The sequence below is a fragment of the Microcebus murinus genome, chromosome 29 (genome assembly GCF_040939455.1).
Source record: "Microcebus murinus isolate Inina chromosome 29, M.murinus_Inina_mat1.0, whole genome shotgun sequence".
NCBI lineage: Eukaryota > Metazoa > Chordata > Mammalia > Primates > Cheirogaleidae > Microcebus > Microcebus murinus.
The window spans coordinates 3,294,974-3,314,658 of record NC_134132.1 but is presented as its reverse complement, the minus strand read 5'-3'; the positions used below and the strand labels follow the sequence as shown (position 1 = coordinate 3,314,658).

The 19,685-nt window shown below is 38.8% G+C and overlaps 1 protein-coding gene across 1 annotated transcript; it reads right to left on the bottom strand.

Moving 5' to 3' along the window:
• Positions 1 to 3,259: 3,259 nt before the first annotated feature.
• Positions 3,260 to 18,454, bottom strand: LOC109730141 (alcohol dehydrogenase 1C-like). The gene is made up of 9 exons (XM_075998623.1): positions 18,341 to 18,454; positions 15,520 to 15,621; positions 14,789 to 14,927; positions 11,784 to 11,871; positions 11,470 to 11,689; positions 9,435 to 9,695; positions 7,163 to 7,298; positions 6,413 to 6,551; positions 3,260 to 3,591 (listed from the first exon to the last, which is right to left on the bottom strand). Exons 1-9 carry the CDS (start codon positions 18,356 to 18,358, stop codon positions 3,567 to 3,569), a joined length of 1,128 nt encoding a protein of 375 aa, XP_075854738.1. The 5' UTR covers positions 18,359 to 18,454; the 3' UTR covers positions 3,260 to 3,566.
• Positions 18,455 to 19,685: the final 1,231 nt, after the last annotated feature.

Below are 19,685 nucleotides of genomic sequence, written 5' to 3'. Positions count from 1 at the left end.
TGGGTTTGTTATATGTGGCTTTTATAATTTTCAGACATGTTTCTTCCATGCTTAGTTGGTTGAGGATTTTTATCACAAAAGGGTGCTCAATTTTGTCAAATGCTTCTTCTGCATCTATTGAGATGATCATATCATCTTTGTTTTTGCTTCTGTTTATGTGGTGAATCACCTTTTTTGATTTGTACATGTTGAACCACCCTTGCATTCCTGAGATGAAGCCCACTTGCTCATGGTGGATTATCTTTATGATGTGCTGTTGAATTTGGTTTGGCAGTATTTTATTCAGGATATTTGCATCTATATTCATAAGGAATATTTATCTATGGTCTTCTTTTCTTATTGTGTCTTTTCCTGGATTTGGTATCAAGGTAATATTGGCTTTGTAGAATGAGTTAGGGAAGATTCATACCTTCTTGATGTTATAAAATCATTTCTGTAAGATGGGTATCAGCTCTCCTCAGTAGGCCTTGAATGTCCTCTGTCTTTAAATGTCCCAGAAGGAGGGGAAGTAATTGAATGTAAAATAAATGATCAGTGAGTGCTCCAAATGATATCTGCTATTATTATAGTTTGAAGATTTAGGAAAGATAAAACCTAAAGCCTTAGAGTTTTCTTCCATCCGTGAAGGAATTTACTTCAGTTCAGCTCTTGTTTTCCTTCCAAATTTCTGAGGCTTGAATTCAGGTTCAAAAGAAATAGTCTTGAAGTTATTTCTCCACTTATTCCTCCCACCCATCCTGCAACATGCTATCACCAAAGGGATATTTATTATTTAAATTTGTAGTGAACTAAAAATGTTTTTTGTTTCAAAACTGTAGTTATATCTGTTGAAGGCAATCAGATATCTTCCCAAACACTGGAAATTATTGGTTTCTGGATGAGTAGTCATTCTTAAATATGTTTAGATAAGAATGATCTGTTGATTTCTCTCACCTGCTTTCATTGATAATAGAGCTACTGAGTTATTTATTGACATGTCAAATCCCTCAAATGGTAAGAATGGACATGGAAAGCAGATCTTTCCCTCTATTTCTAGTTATCTTTATCTGTTAGTTTTGTCTGTAAGAAATTAATCAAGCTCTGGATTCTCTTGGTGAGTGTGATAGTGCTATGCAGATGGTCTTTTTGGATCCTGAGACCCAAGTGAATGGAATGAGCAAGCCAAGTTCACATATCCAAGCATTCATCTCATGAAAATAGTGGTAGGTACCTACTCTACTTTTATTAATATTCTTGCCTCAGCAATTTTTCTTTCTCTTCTTATGCCATGTCATGATCAGATACATTCATAATCATCCAATACATACTTGTGCTCACTCTACTTTAACTTCTGAGTAACTATCTAATAATTCTGTCAAAATGACTTTCTTTCTAATCCTAGAGCTGCTTGTGTGCATTGCAAAGTGGTGAAGAGCCAATTCAGAGTTCATCTTTATTACTTCTTTTTATTATGTACTATTTCCGGAGGTGCTAAGTCAGTGGATCAGTTATTAATTAAACCATCAACATGAAATTTTCTCTCTTAGAACCTTGAAAATATTTTTATTTTGACTAACCATTTTGCTATTGACTAAAAGTGTGTGCAAGCTATGTACATTCACAGTTACATTTTTGGGGGAGAGTAGCAAACATAGAAGTTCTTGATTCTAGAGTCAAGAGTTACTGGAGGACACACTGACCATGTGCACCACTACAGGCTTGTCGGGATACAACCACTCTGTGGTTCCACTTTTCTACTTTGGTTCTGCCTCCTTCCCTGCTAAGGTCAATATAACTAAGAACCAGTGAAAGGTGCAGAAAGTTCCCCCCCCACACCTACCCACTCTGTGAGAACAGTGACAGTGTCTACCTGACACCCCTCTCCACCTGTTCCCCTAACCTGGGAGGAAGGAGGGTAGAAGCCGGATGCAGGCCTTTCGGCCCCTGGCAGGATTTTATGACCTCTGTGATAAGGTGGGCATTTGGAACTACTTGTTCCTTGTGGGTCTCACATTGTCAGCACCAAAGTAAAAATCACAGTGCACACCGCAACAGGGAGTGTCTCCCAATGTTATGTTAGGGACATTCTGAAAGGTGCCTTGACACTGAGCGTCTTCTTCAGCATTTATGAAAAACAATTAAATGTTCCCCACATTCATGTGGCACTTTGCAGCTGGCAAAGCTCTTTCACTGGCATCATCCCCTTCAACTTGATAAGGCTATACTGGGTGGGGGTAGCTTAATGTTTTTCAGAACACAGGATGAACAAGCTCAGGGAGTTTCAGGGACTTATTGAGGGTCACATAGTAAATGGTACATTATTTTACAATCTGTCTAGAGTAATTTCTGTGATATTAAAGAGATTGTAGATGTAGCAACAAGTAGCACTTTTGGAGAAAGCTGTAATTCCTTGAATAGGAGTAAACTTTTTCTTACACATTGGAGATAAAGCTCAAAATGCAAATCTTCCTCTGAGAGTGGGAAAGCATTAGCAAATGGGTACTATAGGTCTTTGCATATTCAAAATATTGAACTTACTTGAGGATCATAGGTTTGATTTAAGACCCGGTACTTAAGAGAAAAGTTCTAGATTGAAGTTAATTTTTATAAAAATATACCTCTGCATATGGGTATATATCTACTTAGAAAATATCCTGCTTTAGGTGTTGTACCATTTCTTGGTTACCATTTTATATGCTGTCCTCATAGCTGCTGCTATCCTATCCCTATACTTCAAGCCACCATATGATTTTTAATTACTTTATGACTCATTTTCAGTCGATTGCAATCACTAACTAAGACCATCTAGCCAATGAAGCACTTCCAAAAGTAAAAATTATAGATTTTTGAACATGGTTAAAGGAATAGTTCAATTTTCCCAACTAGTATCTGAACCTCACATTAATCACATGAAGCATGAAACCTGTTATTATTTAAAAGAATAATTATATATTCACTCTAAATGAATACTGTGAAAGGAATAGAGATGCTCTCCTTCACTCTATGAAAATGTGTGGTATTTTGTTTGAATTAGTAAGCAATTCCCTGGACTTAGAAGTTCTGGATCTTCTCTATTTATAAATCTGAGTGTATCCTTGGCCATACTGTAGTTTTTGCCCTAGAGTCTTGACACATTCTATAAAAAAAGAAAATACAGGCAGTGGAAATAGAGGTGGAGGTAGAAGACCTCAAGCACGGTAGCCTGCTGTGTGTGTTCGGGGCGAGTGGAGGGTCTCCTTCACCGGGCTTCAAAGACTGTGGGTTAAAAAGACACAAAAAATGCAAGAAGGCAGAAGACATTTATTTCCTCAATGGGAAAGGCGACATAAGTAGAATGATTAAGAAGGAAAGTTTACTGGCCCCAAATCCTCAGCTGATATTCAACATCTTATCTAGCTCTCACTTGGATTTTAAACATTTGCTTGAAAAATAATTTCCTATCAATTTCTGTTTCCTTTGGGAAGCTCTCGTGTGAGGTTTATTGCTAACATCTCTGATGACAGAATCAATGACATTGCCCCGTTGGTGCTGCAGAGGGTGCGGGTGGAGGAGGCTGAAGGCTGCTTCCAGAAGGCGTCTGTGTGCTCTCAGAATGTCAGGACGGTCCGGATGCTGCAATGGGACAGAAAAGACAGTGTGTCAACACGGAGACATTCACACTCTTCCTGGAGAGGGTCCAGGGAGCATCTGAGGTGTCTTAGTGAAAACCTGTCTGGGCTCCCAGCTATGGCATCCCCACCCCTAACTATTTGGGTCAAATCAAATAAAAACACAGTTCATCTTTTTTGTTGTTGTTCTTCTCTCTTGTGTTTTCTCTAATCTTAAGCTTGCTCATAATATCCTGGCCATGACTGTCATTTAGACTTCAATTCTATATTATCATCCTCAAAAAATCATTTTTGAGTGCCCTTGTTCCTGGCAATTGAGAGAATATAAAACAACAAAGGGCAATAATATGTAAAAAGTTCTTCCGATTTGTCACAAACTTTGTGGATACTTTTCATTCATTATCTCATTTAAACCTAAACCTCAACCTAAACTGTGGGGTGGGCAGGGTTTCCTTTTACTTCCATTTGAGAGATTATAAAAACTGAGAGATTTAGACAGCTGTATAGCTTGGTTCAGGTCATACCTCTAGTGTGGTGTGCTGGCATTCCAAATTGTGTAAATACAATATTGTATAAATTACAAGATACAAGCCTGGAGGAACTGTTAATTTAATGATGCTAGGGCTATGCTGAAAATTTAATAGAGCTTTAATGTAGAGATGTTTAAAGATTCTTAAAATTAGGTAATAAAGCTATTTGTATTAACTGTAAGAGACTTCATTCTTGTAAAAGTTGGAAATGTAACATTTATACTTGGCTTTACACATCATACCCTTTCTAAAAACCATCTTCTGATGGTTAAATGCTTTTAGAAGAAGATGGTGGTCTTCATGCCTCTTTAATTTTTTTTTTACCTATACATGTATATACAAATATAACAATATCTGTAGATAATTTATAAAGGACAGGACAGTATAAAAAAGAAAGTAAAAATACTCTAATCCCACAACCTCAAAATAATCATTGTTAGTATTTTCTTGTATTTGAATAAACTTTTTTTCTAGATGTAGGTACATTTTTACTGTGCTTGTTGAAAATTTGGGATCAAATTTTATATATAATTTATATTCTCTATTATATGAACTAAGATTACATCAGGAAAATCTCCCAATGTAATCCAATAATTTCTTTTTAATGGCTTCATGGAATTCTAATACATGATTGGAATTTATTTAATCATTCACTTAATGTTGGACTTTCAGGATGTTTCTAGTCTTTTATATTATGGGTAACAGGTAAACATGCTTAAACACATATGTGTGTTTGAATATTTGATTATTTCTGTAGAATAGTTTTCTAGAAATGAAATTGCTGGCACAAAGGATCTAAGGTTTCTCAATGTTTCTGATACAAATTACCAAATTCCTTTTCCAAAGAATAGAACAATTAATATCCTACAAGCAGCACACATAGGTGCCCATGTCACCTTACCCTTACCAATATCAGGCATTGCAATTAATTTTTGATGTTTGCTTATTGGTAGGATTCATTATATGTAAATACACATACTGAATTGTATGACACTCTCATAAAGTGAATATAGATGCACCTAGTGAATTCCTTTGTTGTTTAAAACTGCTCTCTGGGTTTGGTCATCTCTTTATAAGCCATCATCTTTCCAACTTGATGATGATGATGAAAATGATGATGATGATGAAGATAATAAATAACGTTTGATGACTACTGTATTCTATATATATGTATGTGTACATACACACACACACACACACACACACACACACACGCTCTTGCAGTGTGTTTTAATAGAAAGTGAATTGATTTGCTAACAACCAGATCTTTGAATTCTGCTCCCCTCTCAACTACCTGCATGGTTTGGGCCTGGATGTGTCCTCTCTGAGTCTCAGGTTTCTCCTAAGATGGTGAAATTGGAACTGGAACATCCGTATTGTTTGGGAATCACATAAGATAATACCGTTAAGACAATTAGTAGAACAGCTGGTGCTCTGTAGTTGCTTGTTTCTTTCCTTTCTTAAGAATATTAGTCAGATGAAGTGTCTAGTATAACATTTGATGTGAGTGCCCAGGAAATACTACTTAAAGTTAAAAACCCCATGAGAAGAAGTGTGGGGTAGCATAAAAACCATGGACTATGGGGCTAGAAAGCAGGGGTTGGATATAGCTGTCTATTACTAGTTGTGCTTTGTTTAAATGCAGGTGACGAAATTCATCTGAGTAGGTGGCTGTAAATGGTAAATGTTAGAAGTAGTAAATATTTAATAGAATTGGCTTATTTTCTAAGCTTTAGAGAAAAGTTAAGACAAACATTTAAAAGTATTTTGTACCCTTCCCCTTTAACTTTTATTTGTAAAAATTTCTTTGTAAGCTACAAAAACAAAACAAAAACAAAAACTAGTAGTGTCTGAATAGAAAAAAATCCCGGTGTAGTTCTATCTCCTCCCACAATGAAAGTATTTGGCATGTCCTGAATATAATTTAAATTTACAGTCCCTAAATGTCAGCCTTATTCAGGGGTCGAGGCAGAGGCTTCAGTGACTCCATATTGTAATTAGGATCGTGTGACCCAAGTATTTTTTTTGGCAAAGGTGAGTGTCTCTTGCAAAGAAGGCTGAGTGGCTCTGATCCTGCCCTTTTGCTGTAACCAACATAATTTGGCTCCGACAGAGCAGGAAGCCCAACACAACTGTTCTCAGCGCCCACGGTAGCGTCTCCGTGCTCTACATGGGAAGCCTGAGCTGGTAACGCAAACCCGAGGCACTCCCATTTTCTCTCATCCTTCTACTTTTTCATTCTCTGCTAGCCAACCCCCTACCACAAAAAGCAAAAACGAACAACTTACAACCTACCTCTTTCCAGAGCGAAGCAGGTCAAATCCTTCATTTATTTTTTCAAAAGGCATAACATTGGTTATTAATGGATCCAATGGAAACTTCTTAGCCATAAAATCAGCCACAAGTTTGGGGACAGATTCTTTACTCTTATAGCCTGAAAAGAAGACAGAATCATTCTTAGATTCAGCCAGGGGTGAGGAGGAGAATTGGAGAGAAGACTTTCCAAATAAACTTGAGATGAAAGTTTATAAAATGTGCCACATTCCTCAGACTGCTATTACTGAGGTTTCAGAGATACAGAGTGGTTTGATAGATGTCCTTTTGCAGTGCTTTGACTTTTTAAAAAAATCTTGCCAGATAAAGAAGAGTCCTTAGTCATCAGCTGTCTCAGAGAAATTCTAGTGCAGAGGATTATGTCCAAAGTCAAGGAGAAAATTTAACAGTTGTCTCAATTTGGGTGATGAGTGTAGAATGAATTATAGATTCACGTGTACTATAGACTTTCTCTGTCCCATTAGAAATTTTGGTGTCTTATGGGGTCACGAGTATAAAAAGGGGTCTTAGTTTAAAGGGACAGGAGGATATTCTGTCTTAGGACCTCTGTCTTCCTTAGTTCCACATCTAGTTGATTTGGAGCCTACAGATGCCACAGGAGTTTTGATTAATTTTTGACCATGTGGCTTTCCAAAATCTGGCCTTGTCACTTGTAAAAGGGGAGAGATTCTGAGGTTAACGACAATTTGGCCTTTAAGTGTAAGTACATACCTCCAAAAATACCTCCTTTCCAGGTGCGGCCAGTCAGTAGCACTAGAGGGTTGACGGAGAGGGTATTAGAACCAGGAGGAACCCCAACAACGACGCTTGTGCCACACGCCTCGTGACAACATAACAGGGCAGACATCTGGAATAAAATCAATACTGAGTGTCCTTACAACAGACTCTCTGATAGTCTCTACTGATAATGCCCAGTGGGATGTCATATGGATTTAGCTAGATTGTGAGTGTGCGGAAGGAAGAAATTACATCGTTTTGTTTTTCATTCCTTTTTCTGCCTAGGTTAGTGCTGTGGATTTAGGAAATGCCCAGAAAATGTTTTTTGAATGAAAGAATAGATGAATGCATTTGTGTATATTTAACACTTTCTTCTAAAGTAATAAGGAGGCAAACACCATTACAAACATGTAAATTATGGTTCTTTAAGGAAGGATACTGTTTCATCATCACATGATTCTCAGGCAATCTTTGAGCTAGTTAATTAATTTTTCATTGATTTATTAAGTAGATGATTTGAACCTGGCACATTGAACCAAATGGTTTGGTGGTGAAGATGCAATGACTACATCCTCAAAATTTGTCTCTTCTCCACTTGATAGTTTCCCTTTTTAATCAATTACTATTCTTTTGTCCATTTCTAAAAGGGACATGTTTCAAACGTTGTTTTTACCTCCCGCCAAATGTATATTGGTTTATCTTTACACTACGCCTATTATTCTGTAACCTCAAAAGTGGGTCCAGAAAGTCTTCCCCCTCTAGTCATCCTTTTGTACATGTTCCGTAGTAAGATAAGGGTACAGGATCCCCCCAGACAAATAACCATTAGTCCTTTGATTTTGGATTATAACGCTTAGAAGAACGGATATCCTCAGAACATGTGACTATCTGGCATTTAGTATCTTCGAATAAGGCAGCAATTCAGTTCCATATGAGAAAATGCAGGAAAACAATAGAAAAAGAGCATAAGAACGAAAACTACAGCCTTGGAGAAAGTTGGATTCTTGTGAATCTCCATGCTTGTACAGCATGTTGTCCCAGGTCAAGGCTGCAAAGGGTTTACTGTCAAGGTGCTGCTCCCCTTCACCACACTGCTGGGGCTTCCTGGAGAACCTCAGCAATGGGGAGTTGTTGGTCTCTGTGGACTTTTTCAGCAGGATTCTAGAGGATTCAGTGTGGGTAAAATATAGCTGGAGATGTGTTTTCCATTGCAGCTGATGTTTGTAATTATTTGAAAGTAACAGGATGTATATTTCAAAGATTACATAAGCACTGCAAGATGGGAAATAGTATTTCATATCAATAATAGTAACGCTGGCTGACATTTCCTGAGAGCTTGCTGTAGGACAGGTGGCACTGTGCTCAGTCTGTTACATGCGTTATCTCATGCAATCATAAACAATGCAATGAGTAGGAATATATCGGTCAAATTTGGGGGCTGGTAAATAATTCTTGACCTAAAATTGCTCATTCCTTTTAGGGAAAGTATACTATATAAAAAATTGGAATACATTAAAACATGTAAAGAATTGTTAAGTCATTTTTATTAAGAATGTGGAGGAAAAACAATACCAATTTGAGAAAAGAATTTATATTAGTTATAGTTACTTGAGTTTGAATTTTTTTACTAAACATTAACCAAATAAATCTGTAATGGTTTTTCAATTAAAAAACAAACCCTCCATAATATGCCGAAATAAAAAAAAAAACCCTTTTCTTTTTTTTTTTTTTTTTTTTTTTTTTTGAGACACAGTCTCACTTTGTTGTCCAGGCTAGAGTGAGTGCCGTGGCGTCAGCCTAGCTCACAGCAACCTCAAACTCCTGGGCTCAAGCAATCCTCTTGCCTCAGCCTCCCAAGTAGCTGGGACTACAGGCATGCGCCACCATGCCCGGCTAATTTTATATATATATATCAGTTGGCCAATTAATTTCTTTCTATTTATAGTAGAGACGGGGTCTCGCTCTTGCTCAGGCTGGTTTTGAACTCCTGACCTTGAGCAATCCGCCCGCCTCGGCCTCCCAAGAGCTAGGATTACAAAAAACCCTTTTCTTTTCTAAAAAAGAAATATTACTTGAGGCGGGCCTACTTAGCTGATGGAAAGAAAGATTTCTCAACAATAAATCAAACAAACCAGGTAACAAACAGGAGATGGAAAATTGCCATTCATTATTTAAAATATTATTTATACACAATATTTATACTCTGCTGCCTTAGAGCATACTCCAGATTGCAGAAGCAGAAATTTCCACATATCATTGTACGTACCAGTGTGTCAAGCCGACCAATGACCTCAAACGAAAAATCCACACCTCCATCGGTCATTTCTGTGATCACCTCGTGGATGGGTTTCTTGTGGTCTTGAGGGTTGATGCATTCAGTGGCACCCAACTCTTTGGCCTTTGCAAATTTACCTTTGTTGATGTCCACGGCAATGATCCTGGCCGCTCCGGCTGCTTTACAGCCCATGATGACAGACAGGCCAACACCTCCCAGGCCAAACACAGCACAGCTAGAGCCCGGGGTGACCTGTGTATTCAGAAAGTGAAAAAATGGATTAAGTAATGATTGCTGGAATGTGCCTAGGCTTCACAAAGTGCCAAGCCTTGCCTGTTATTAGGAGCCCATCAGATTCTCATATCTGTTGTCAAAAGCTCTTTTGGCTTTAGTTGTTTCATGTTTAAATTGAGGGGTCAAAGTAGGTCAGTGGTTCTCATGCTTTGCTGCATATTACACTCATCTGGAGAGCTTTAAAACATCCCAATGCCCAAGTCACAGCCTGTACCAGTTAAATCAGAATCTCTGCAGGTGCAACCCAGTCCCCAGGTGAGCCCAACGGGACTGGATGATCTTTGAGTTCTAAATGTCCGTGACGGCAATCTTGAAGAGAATCTAAATGGCGGAGAGCCACTGATAGCAGCTTTCGTATCTCACACAGGCACAAGGGCAGCTTGTGGACAATGGCATAAGTGGAAAAGGCTACTTATGGAGACTGAGAAATTATTCAGTCAAACCCTCAATGATTCACTTGCTTGGTTCATTAACTTTCGGTAGTCATGACCAGTAAACCCTGCTTTAAAAAATACACTAGTGAACAATAATGCAACAAAAAGTTGGTCTATATGTCAATAGTGAATAAAATCCTATATTATGAGTATTCTGAGCTTCTCCTCTATGGGGAGGCCCACTTGGACCACCTGCAAAACAGATGAGACAATCGCTCAAGGGAGTAAGTGCCAAAGTCACAGACATTTGGAAAGATGTACTCTAAATTGTTTAAATTGTCCAGGGGCTGTTTAATAAGCCTAGACTTCTACAGTCAGCCTTCAGTGTGGGTAAAATGCTCTTCCTGTCCCCAGTAATCTCATTGGTACATTCCCTTAAGTGTGTCTATTCACTCATTCATCCACCAAATGTTGTTCAGTATGACATGGTACAGTAATACTTTCTACCTTACTAAGAAAAACACAAGGCTTGTGATTGTGATTTAAAAGTGCTAGCAATTACGTATTGTGATTTAAGATACAGCAAGAGATTTTAGAAAGATATTTCAATGTCAGCTCTCATACTAACCAGCAGGGAGCTTTATGTCTTGGGACCTCCGTTTCACAAAATGAAGAGTACTGCTAGATACACTGCTAGATTTTCAGCCTTTTGTGAGGAAGAGGAGCCTTTAAAGCATTTCTCCTTGAAACTGACCACTTGTGGGGAGTGTGTGTGTGTTCATGGCGGGGAAGGAGACGCAGATGACTCCAACAGTGGGTGAAATAAGCCTGTCACCGAAGCCTTATTACTTCCCTGTGAAGAATCCGCAGAGTGGGTGACTTTGGTTTGCAAATGTATCAGGTAAAGCTTTGGAATCTACTGTTGACCCTAAACGTGGGAGCGGGGGATCCATGGACTGGATGCTCTTGCAAGGCAAACCCTTCCTTTCCTTTATCTTTGCTGCCTCAGAACCTCCCGTGCCTAATGCAGGTACAGGTGCTCTGTAATTGTAGAATAAATGACTAAATGAACTCTGAATCCTAAAATTTAATATCTCAAAAAAGGAAAAATATAGAAGAATAATGATTGCAAATGAAATCTTTAGTTTTTCCTAACCAAGTATGAACAGAGTTTTATCTAGGATTAACAGTTGAACTTTTTAAAGACATGCTCTCAATTCCTTCTGGGGCCATTTTTCTGCTCGTAATCAACACTGCACAGCTATGAAAATAATCTGTGACTCTTGTGAGAAATTGCTTCCTTTGTGGCTCCTGCCAATGTGAGTGTAAGTGGTCTTACTGCCCACTGTCACTCCTACCTTGGCGATTTTGACTGCAGACCCATAACCAGTTGAGAATCCACAGCCAATGAGGCAAACTTTCTCCAGCGGTGCAGCTGCATCGATCTTGGCCACGGCGTTCTCATTCACCACGGTGTACTCGGAGAAGGTGCTGATGCCCACGAAGTGGTAGACCGGCTTCCCCCTGCAGGTGAACCTGGTGGTGCCGTCCTGCATGGTCCCCCGAGGCTTGCCCAGGCTGCTCAGTGCGACACAGACACACCAGGGCGTGAGACGGGAGCATGACTATGTGCAAACTCAAGGTCTGGGCAAAGAGAGGAGCAAAAACCTACTCGTTCTTTAAGCAGAAATTGCTTTCAGGGTGTTTACAGGTTCTGCATTTTCCACACTGAGGAGTAAAGAGTGGGATGACTTTGTCACCTGGAAGGGGATAAAACAGATTCTTGTGAAATTTCCAGAAATTTACAGAGGAAGAACTTAGAGCTTGTGAGAGTGTCCATGAACTAGGGTCCAGTCACTACTATGTCACTGGTCATTGATTGCCTACATTGGTGTTGGTTTGGGTTCCATGTGCCTCAAGATTCCTGTAGAGGAAATGTAAATGTGGAAAACAACATGGATTTTAAAAATTATTTCTGTGTATTGTTAACTTTTTTTTTCCAAAGAAATGTACTTTTTTATTTGACAGACTGTCAAAGACACCTGCAAGCAACATGCATTGTATGTGATAAGATGAATGACCAAGTTGGGAAAATGTCATTTACGTTGAAATACTTCATTACAGTTTCAACATTTTTTTTTATTTCGGCATATTATGGGGGTACAAATTTTAAGGTTTCAAAAAATGCCCTTTCTCTTCCTCCCCCCACAAGTCGGAGTTTCCAGCGTGACCATCCCCCAGATGGTGCACATCTCACTGATTATGTATGTATATACCCGCCACTCTCCCCACTCCCACCTGCCCAATACCCAATTACTGTAGCACCTATGTGTCCATTTAGGTGCTGCTCGGTTAATACCAGTTTGCTGGTGAATATATGTGGTGTTTGTTTTTCCATTTTTGGGATACTTCACTTAGTAGTATGGGTTCCAGCTCTAACCAGGAAAATATAAAATGTGCTATATCACCGTTGTTTCTTAGAGCTGAATAGTACTCCATGGTATACATATACCACATTTTATTAATCCATTCTCGGATTGATGGGCACTTGGGCTGTTTCCACAGCCTTGCGATTATGAATTGTGCTGCTATAAACATTTGGGTGCAGGTATCTTTTTTGTAGAGTGTCATTGGATCTTTTGGGTAGATGCCCAGTAATGGGATTGCTGGATCAAATGGTAGATTCACTTGTATCGCTTTAAGGTATCTCCATATTGCTTTCCACAGAGGTTGAACTAATTTGCAGTCCCACCAGCAGTGTAGGAGTGTTCCACTCTCTCCGCATCCATGCCAGCATTTATTGTTTGGAGACTTTTTGATAAAGGCCATTCTCACTGGAGTTAAGTGATATCTCATTGTGGTTTTGATTTGCATTTCTATAGTTAACTTTTATTGAGTGTCCTGATTAAATCTGCAAAATTCTCACTGTAAGGATTGATAACATTTATAGTTGAAAGTGGGCTGCTTTAGTTCTATGGGAAGTTGGGGAGAGGTGATATTTTGTAATAATTTGAGCTAACATAAAAATGAGAATTTGGATAACCAATTCTTGGGTTTTCAAAGTGAGTATGCTTATCTTTAATATCTAGGGAATGCTTTTTAAAAAATATTAATTTTTTTTGAGGAAAACTAACAAAAATAGAACAAAGAATAATGGAAGAAATGACTCTGAAAACCTCAACCCTTAACAATGAGTTGGGCACGTTCTTTTAGAAGAAGAGCTGACTTTCAAGTGATTTTAGTTGATAATTTATGAATTATCTCTTTTTCATGCTATGGTGAAAGGAGAAGGGGTGAAAAGAAAGGGTGTCATTTTATTATTAGTTTAATTCTAGCTATAGGAAGTTCGAAGAGCAGAAGCTTAAACTAGACTGTTGGTTTTATTATTTGCTCTTTGTAGTTTATTTAAGTATTTGGGGCAGGGCACTGTGGCTCACAGCTGTAATCCTAGCACTCTGTGAGGCGGAGGCAGGAGGATCGATCAAGGTCAGGAGTTTGAAACCGGCCTGAGCAAGAGAGAGACTCTGTCTCTACTAAAAATAGAAAGAAATTAATAGGTCAAATAAAAATATACAGAAAAAATGAGCCAGGCATGATGGTGCATGCCTGTAGTCCCAGCTACTTGGGAGATTGAGGTGGGAGGATCGCTTGAGCCCAGGAGTTTGAGGTTGCCGTGAGCCAGGCCAACGCCACAGCACTCTAGCCTGGGCAACAGAGTGAGACTCTGTCTCAAAAATAAATAAATAAATAAATAAAATAAATAAGCATTTGGTAAGGCAGAAGGTCAAATCTACTGACTAATGGGATTTTTTAGAATAAAACATAATTTTTATGTATAATCACATATACTACCTATCCTAGAAGACCAAGAAAAATGGCTGGTCCACCACATTTTATAGATAAAGGTCATGTGAAAATGGTGATATGAAAATTTGATATTTAGTCACACTTTCTCTATGAAAACATTTGTATCACTACAAATAAAATTAGGGTAAATAAGTGTTAAATATAAATTAATTTATAATTTGTAAGCAGTCACATTTAGTCATGGCTAAAGGTAATACAACAGACTGTTGGTGGCGAGGTGCCTTCTGCTATGTTCCTTCATTTCGTCTGTGTCATTCATTTCCTGGGGAAGAAGAGAGGCTCGGTGGGAAGAGGAAACTGGTGACGGTTGTCACGTGTCACCTAAGCCAAGACCGTGCTGATTCTGCTGTGGCCACCCAGCCCCGTGTGCACTCCGCACAGAGCAGATTCCACACGCTGCCCTAGAGACTCGGGCCGAGCTGGCGTGATTCCCTCGTCCCCCTGCTCCTTCTGTTTGGGCCCTGGCAGAAGACAGTGCCCCGCAGCACTGGACTGGGGTTACTGGTGATGGACTCGACAGTGGCAGGCGCTGTGTCTCCTGTGATCTCTCTTGTCCCTGTGCTCTAACCTGTGTCTGGCACCTTGTATCAATAGGTGCTCAATAAATGCGCTGAAGGGGAGGATACATGAGCGCCCGGATGGCCACGAGCCCGCGTCAGGCAGGGAGGGAGGGAGCAGGGAACACTTCAGGGCCCAGCTGGGCTGTGACCTTGTGCAAGATCCTCCATCTCCCTTTGCCTCAGTTTCCTCCAGGCTGGATGGTCTTGGGGTCATGAGCCAAGGGACATCCCCTGAGTGTGACTTCTGTACCTGGTTTGACTGTGGTCACCCCTTCTCCAATGCTCTCCACGATGCCAGCTGCCTCATGGCCGACTATTACAGGAAGAGGGCTCTCAATATGGCCACTAATCACATGGTCATCTGATCGACATATTCCTGCGGCCACTATCTGCAGAGTAAAGAGAACATGATCAGATTCAGATCCTCTGATGGAGTTAACATACTGAATTTTCTGAAATTGTGCTTCTAAAACATTTTTAATGATTTTGCTAACAATCCCTACTCTTTCCAAATACAAAAGATGCAGTTTATCCCCAAGCAAGGCTATGCAGTCTGAAACCCTTCTTTACCTTCCTTCTCTGAATTAAAGAATTTAGAATAATCTGGGAAATAATGTATCTTGAAATATTTATCTAACACAAGAATGCATTTTTATAGAATTAGAAATTGCAGATTAACTCCAAGAAAGTATCTAATGCTAATTGATTTTTGAAATCTTGATATATCCCTTTGCACTTTTTAAATATACAGACACATAAATTGCTTTTCATTTTACCAGGATTATATTTTTTACACTCTTTGGTCACTTTTAAACAATTTAACAATTCATATTCACATGTCTACTTGATAACAAATGTATTTCCATTGTCTGAATTACCATATACAATGTTCCTCTTAATGGATTTTTGGTTTTTCCATTTGTAATATTTTCTGAAGTTTTTTAAAGCTAAAATTAAATAAAAGTGGAAAAAATGTTTCACCTTAACACGGACTTCGTAGGCCTTCGGGGGTGCAACCTCCACTTCCTCAATGGAAAAAGGTTTGTTTAGCTCCCATAGCACAGCGGCTTTGCATTTTATCACCTGGAAAATGAAACAAAATGATAACACCAGTTTGTCCCCACTCTTGAGGTCATGGATTGGGTTTTTTCATCTTTGTACATGGAACATCTAGCCCATATGTGGTAGCTAGCAAGTGCTTCATGGACATGAGCACTTCTGGTTTACAAAGAGAATTAAAGTGTCTTTTTAAAAAAGTATAAAAACAATACCATAGGAAAGAGAAACAGAATTAACTGTAATAAGACACTAAGATATAAGAGAATATATTATTCGAGGCCATCCCCATGTTGTTTTTTTCCCAAAGTTGCTTATTCTGCTATTTCCTAAAGCTGTCCTAAAATCCGTTGTTTACAAACAACTGTTGGCTTTTACATGAAGTTCCAAATCACTATTATTTTCCCGACAGAGCCAGTGTCTGTTCACATCAATCCATTACTTCCTTGCTCAGTTTTCTGCTTAGGACAAAGGATCTGTCTTTGTAATGACAGTTACATACTTCCTTGCCCCCTGCCCTGGGATGACAACTCTTCTCTACTTGCCTTTTCTCCTCCGATTTCTCTTTACACACCAGTGTATTACTTGTTTGCATCATTTATTGGAAACTTAGCTTTGGCAGCTTGTTTGGTTACATAATTTACGTGTAGAGGCTCCTTCCAGATTAGATTGGGGCCAAAAATTACAGAGGTTAGAGCTAGTGGTGTGTGTGTGTGTGTGTGTGTGTATACACTCACACACATATATTTTAAAACTGGAGAACTATATGTTTGAATTTCTAGCTGGCATAGCTTATCCACAGATGCTCTTAAAAATGAAAGTTGAACACATATTTTCAGTGCGTGGGAATGTGTCATAAAACCTATCTTCATTGGTGTAAAATGTGTGCAGTTACCAGTGCTCTTTCTAGTGAGAATTGACATCATTGTAAATATGATCAATTCAATAGGAATTTATTGCTCTGAGAATTCATTTTCATTATTTGTCAAATCCTTCCACTTTGCAGGGTGATCAACATGGTCAATGCCAAAATAAATAAATGTGAGAATTCTTGGAAACAGCATCCTAGTAGCAGGAAGGTCCTGATTGTCAGGTGCCTGTGATGTGACAGGCACATGTGGCCATGCTGGGGGGAGAGCCAGGCTTTGTCTTTAGACCTGACAAGGCGCTGCCAGGATAGTATTATTCAACATTGGCTGTATTTTCTGGATGAAAAGATTGAGGATCCCTGTCTAGGGAATGAAGATCAATCCAGCCTTAACTTTCACTACCCCATGGCAGTTAAAAGTTAACAAAAAGTTAAATAGCAACAGAAATAATAGTGGTGACTAACATTTATTGACTTATTTCCATGTACCCGGTACTGTTCTAAGTGCTTACAGCATTAGTTTTTTAAATTCTCATAACAATCATATGAAGTAGATGTTGGTGCTTTCACCATGTAGCATTCAGGAAAATAAAATGCAGGTAGGACAAACATAAATGAAACGCTATCAAAATGCTAAGTTATTAACACTGCGCTTGAGAGGGGAGGATCTATTGCTTATTTCATCATTTATTGTTTTCATTAATATGATTGGTTTATACTTCACTTTTGCTTAATGAACTCATTATGTATCTTAAGCTGAGTTTTGGTAAATTTAATTTTTCTTTTTCCTAATTATTTTTCCTTTAGAAGGCAAATACTAATCAGTAACCAGTGAAAATAAAGTAAAGTGGAATAAGAACACTGACAATAGGCCACTCATAATTTCTAATTGATCTTTTGGCTTTGAGCCTGTTTTGTCAGACAGTGTGTGTGTATACTAACGTCAGAATCTTGAAATTGAGAGCCTAGCAGGACGTTTTACTGTGTGCTCCACTCCTAACACAACAAATGTGCTGGAAATGTTGCACAGCATCTTGTAAGTAAGCAGTTAAAAACAGGATTTGATTACATTGAATGGCCACATGCCATTCCCCTGTCAACACATGGAAGAAATAAGTATAAATTTCTGGCAGGCTTAGAACCTGTGTTCCTAGCTCTAATAAGTAATTCAAATTGAATTAGTATTAATTTTTCATAAAATCATGCTGATTTTTATATGGGGAAGATATTGTTCCGTAGGATTTCTGTGGAAATTGCCTAAATTGTGCCATAACAGAGCTTTTCAAATCAGAATTTGCATGGTGATGTTGTCTTGCTTGACCTTGATGATCATAACATTTAGAGATTAATGTGCCTTTTGTAAGTGATTTTACTTAAGGTTAAAAAGATATTTAGGTCTTCTCAATCAAATTCTTCTCACAAAATTTTTGTCACACTTAACTTTCTGGTGTTCATAAAAAGAATCTGATTACAAAGAATAACACATTTAAATTATGCTTTCTTAAAATAGATAACTGTTTTTTTTATAACTAATTTCTCTGAAAAAAGGTAACTTCATGATTAAAGACTTGTCTGACTTTAGAATTACAAATTAGTTAAAATTAGCTTGGAATAAACTCACTTTACTGCAAATATTTAAAGTAGGAAACACAGACTTTAACACATAGAAATTTGATCCATTTTTGTTAAAGTAACTTAGGATAGCTTATTTCCATTGTAGTTTAATAGACATTATAAATTATACCGCATATTTCATATTGTTTTCAGTGTATCATTTCTACTTTAGATATGAATTTTAAATTAGTCACCAAATACTGTATCCCTTTGTTTATTGTACTAATGAGAAGATATTTCCAATAGTAATGATTTTTTGCTTACTTTTCCTGCTGTGCTCATGTTGTTTCTGTCTTCTTTGCAGACCAGGAGACTGATGAGTTCTTGTGGACTTCTTCCTTGCTTGAGTGCATAAAGTAGATATTGCCCAGATATTTTGTTTGATTGAGTAACACCCTTTCCACATGTGATCTGCGTCTTTAAGCCACACCCATCAGATTATTCTGGGACTAAGTCAAATAGGAGAGAACAGGGCACTGAACCAGCATGCAAAACCTTAACGTTGTGATATGTTTATTTAAGATAACATCTGGTTTTCATTAGTTAAATATTTCCCTGCATGTAAATTTTAATGTCTCTCTTCCAGTCTCCCCTCCTCTCTCTCTGAAACTCTGTCTCTCTTCTCCAATCCCACACAGACCATTCAGAGTTCTGTTTTCCCTTTGCACTGAGCTCCAACCTTGAATCCTCATGGTGCGGCTAGGAGGGAGGAGGACTGAGGAAGCAGGGCAAATGAGGTGGACAGAGAGAGCGAGGGGAAAGGCAACATGTCTGATCCAGCACCCTCCTCTTCACAGCAGAGAATCAGACACCCAATCAGTCACAGCAAAGGTGTCACCGTCCCCGGCATTTCTGCTCCGTGCAACACTGGTCGACAGTGACTGAGCACCTCCCTCTGCCAGGCTCAGAGCTGGGTGGCGGGGTTGAAAAAGAGATGACGTCTACCCATGCCCAGAGGCAGGACGGGGCAGTGGCTATGGCACAGCCTTTGGATCAGGCAGACACCACTTCTTAGCAGCTGTGTGAACTTGGACTTACTATGTAACTGCTCCTTGGCTTGGCTTTATTATCTGTAAGAGGTGGAGGAACAACAGTACTACTTGAAAGGACTGTTTGATGAATGAATGAAACAATGCTTGTAAGGCAGCTCTGGCAGATAGGATAATCTGCAACAAATACCAGCTACAATTATTAGCCATAAAATTGATGAGAAAAGGCAGACAGGTGAGCAGGTCAGCCCAGCCCGGCAGTGCAACATCAGGGGGAGGGCATCCTGATTGAAGGGCTCGGAGGAGGCCTGGTAGACAGAAGATGTTCGACTTAGAGTCTCAACAATGATCGTTTTGCCAAATAGACCAACAATTGACTTGGGTATTCCATTGTCTTTTGTTCAATGCCATAAATACGGGAAAAAGAATAGGAGTTTGATTTTTAATAAATCTCAAGTCTTCTACCAATGCTTGGGGAGCCACAGTGCATTTAACCACTTAATTAGATGTAGTCTGTCAACATACACACAGAAACATAAACTGTACATTTCTCTAGAATTGTCAAGGGCACCACATTCTTGGCTGTTTCCAACTACACCAATTACGCAGGTGTTGAGAGC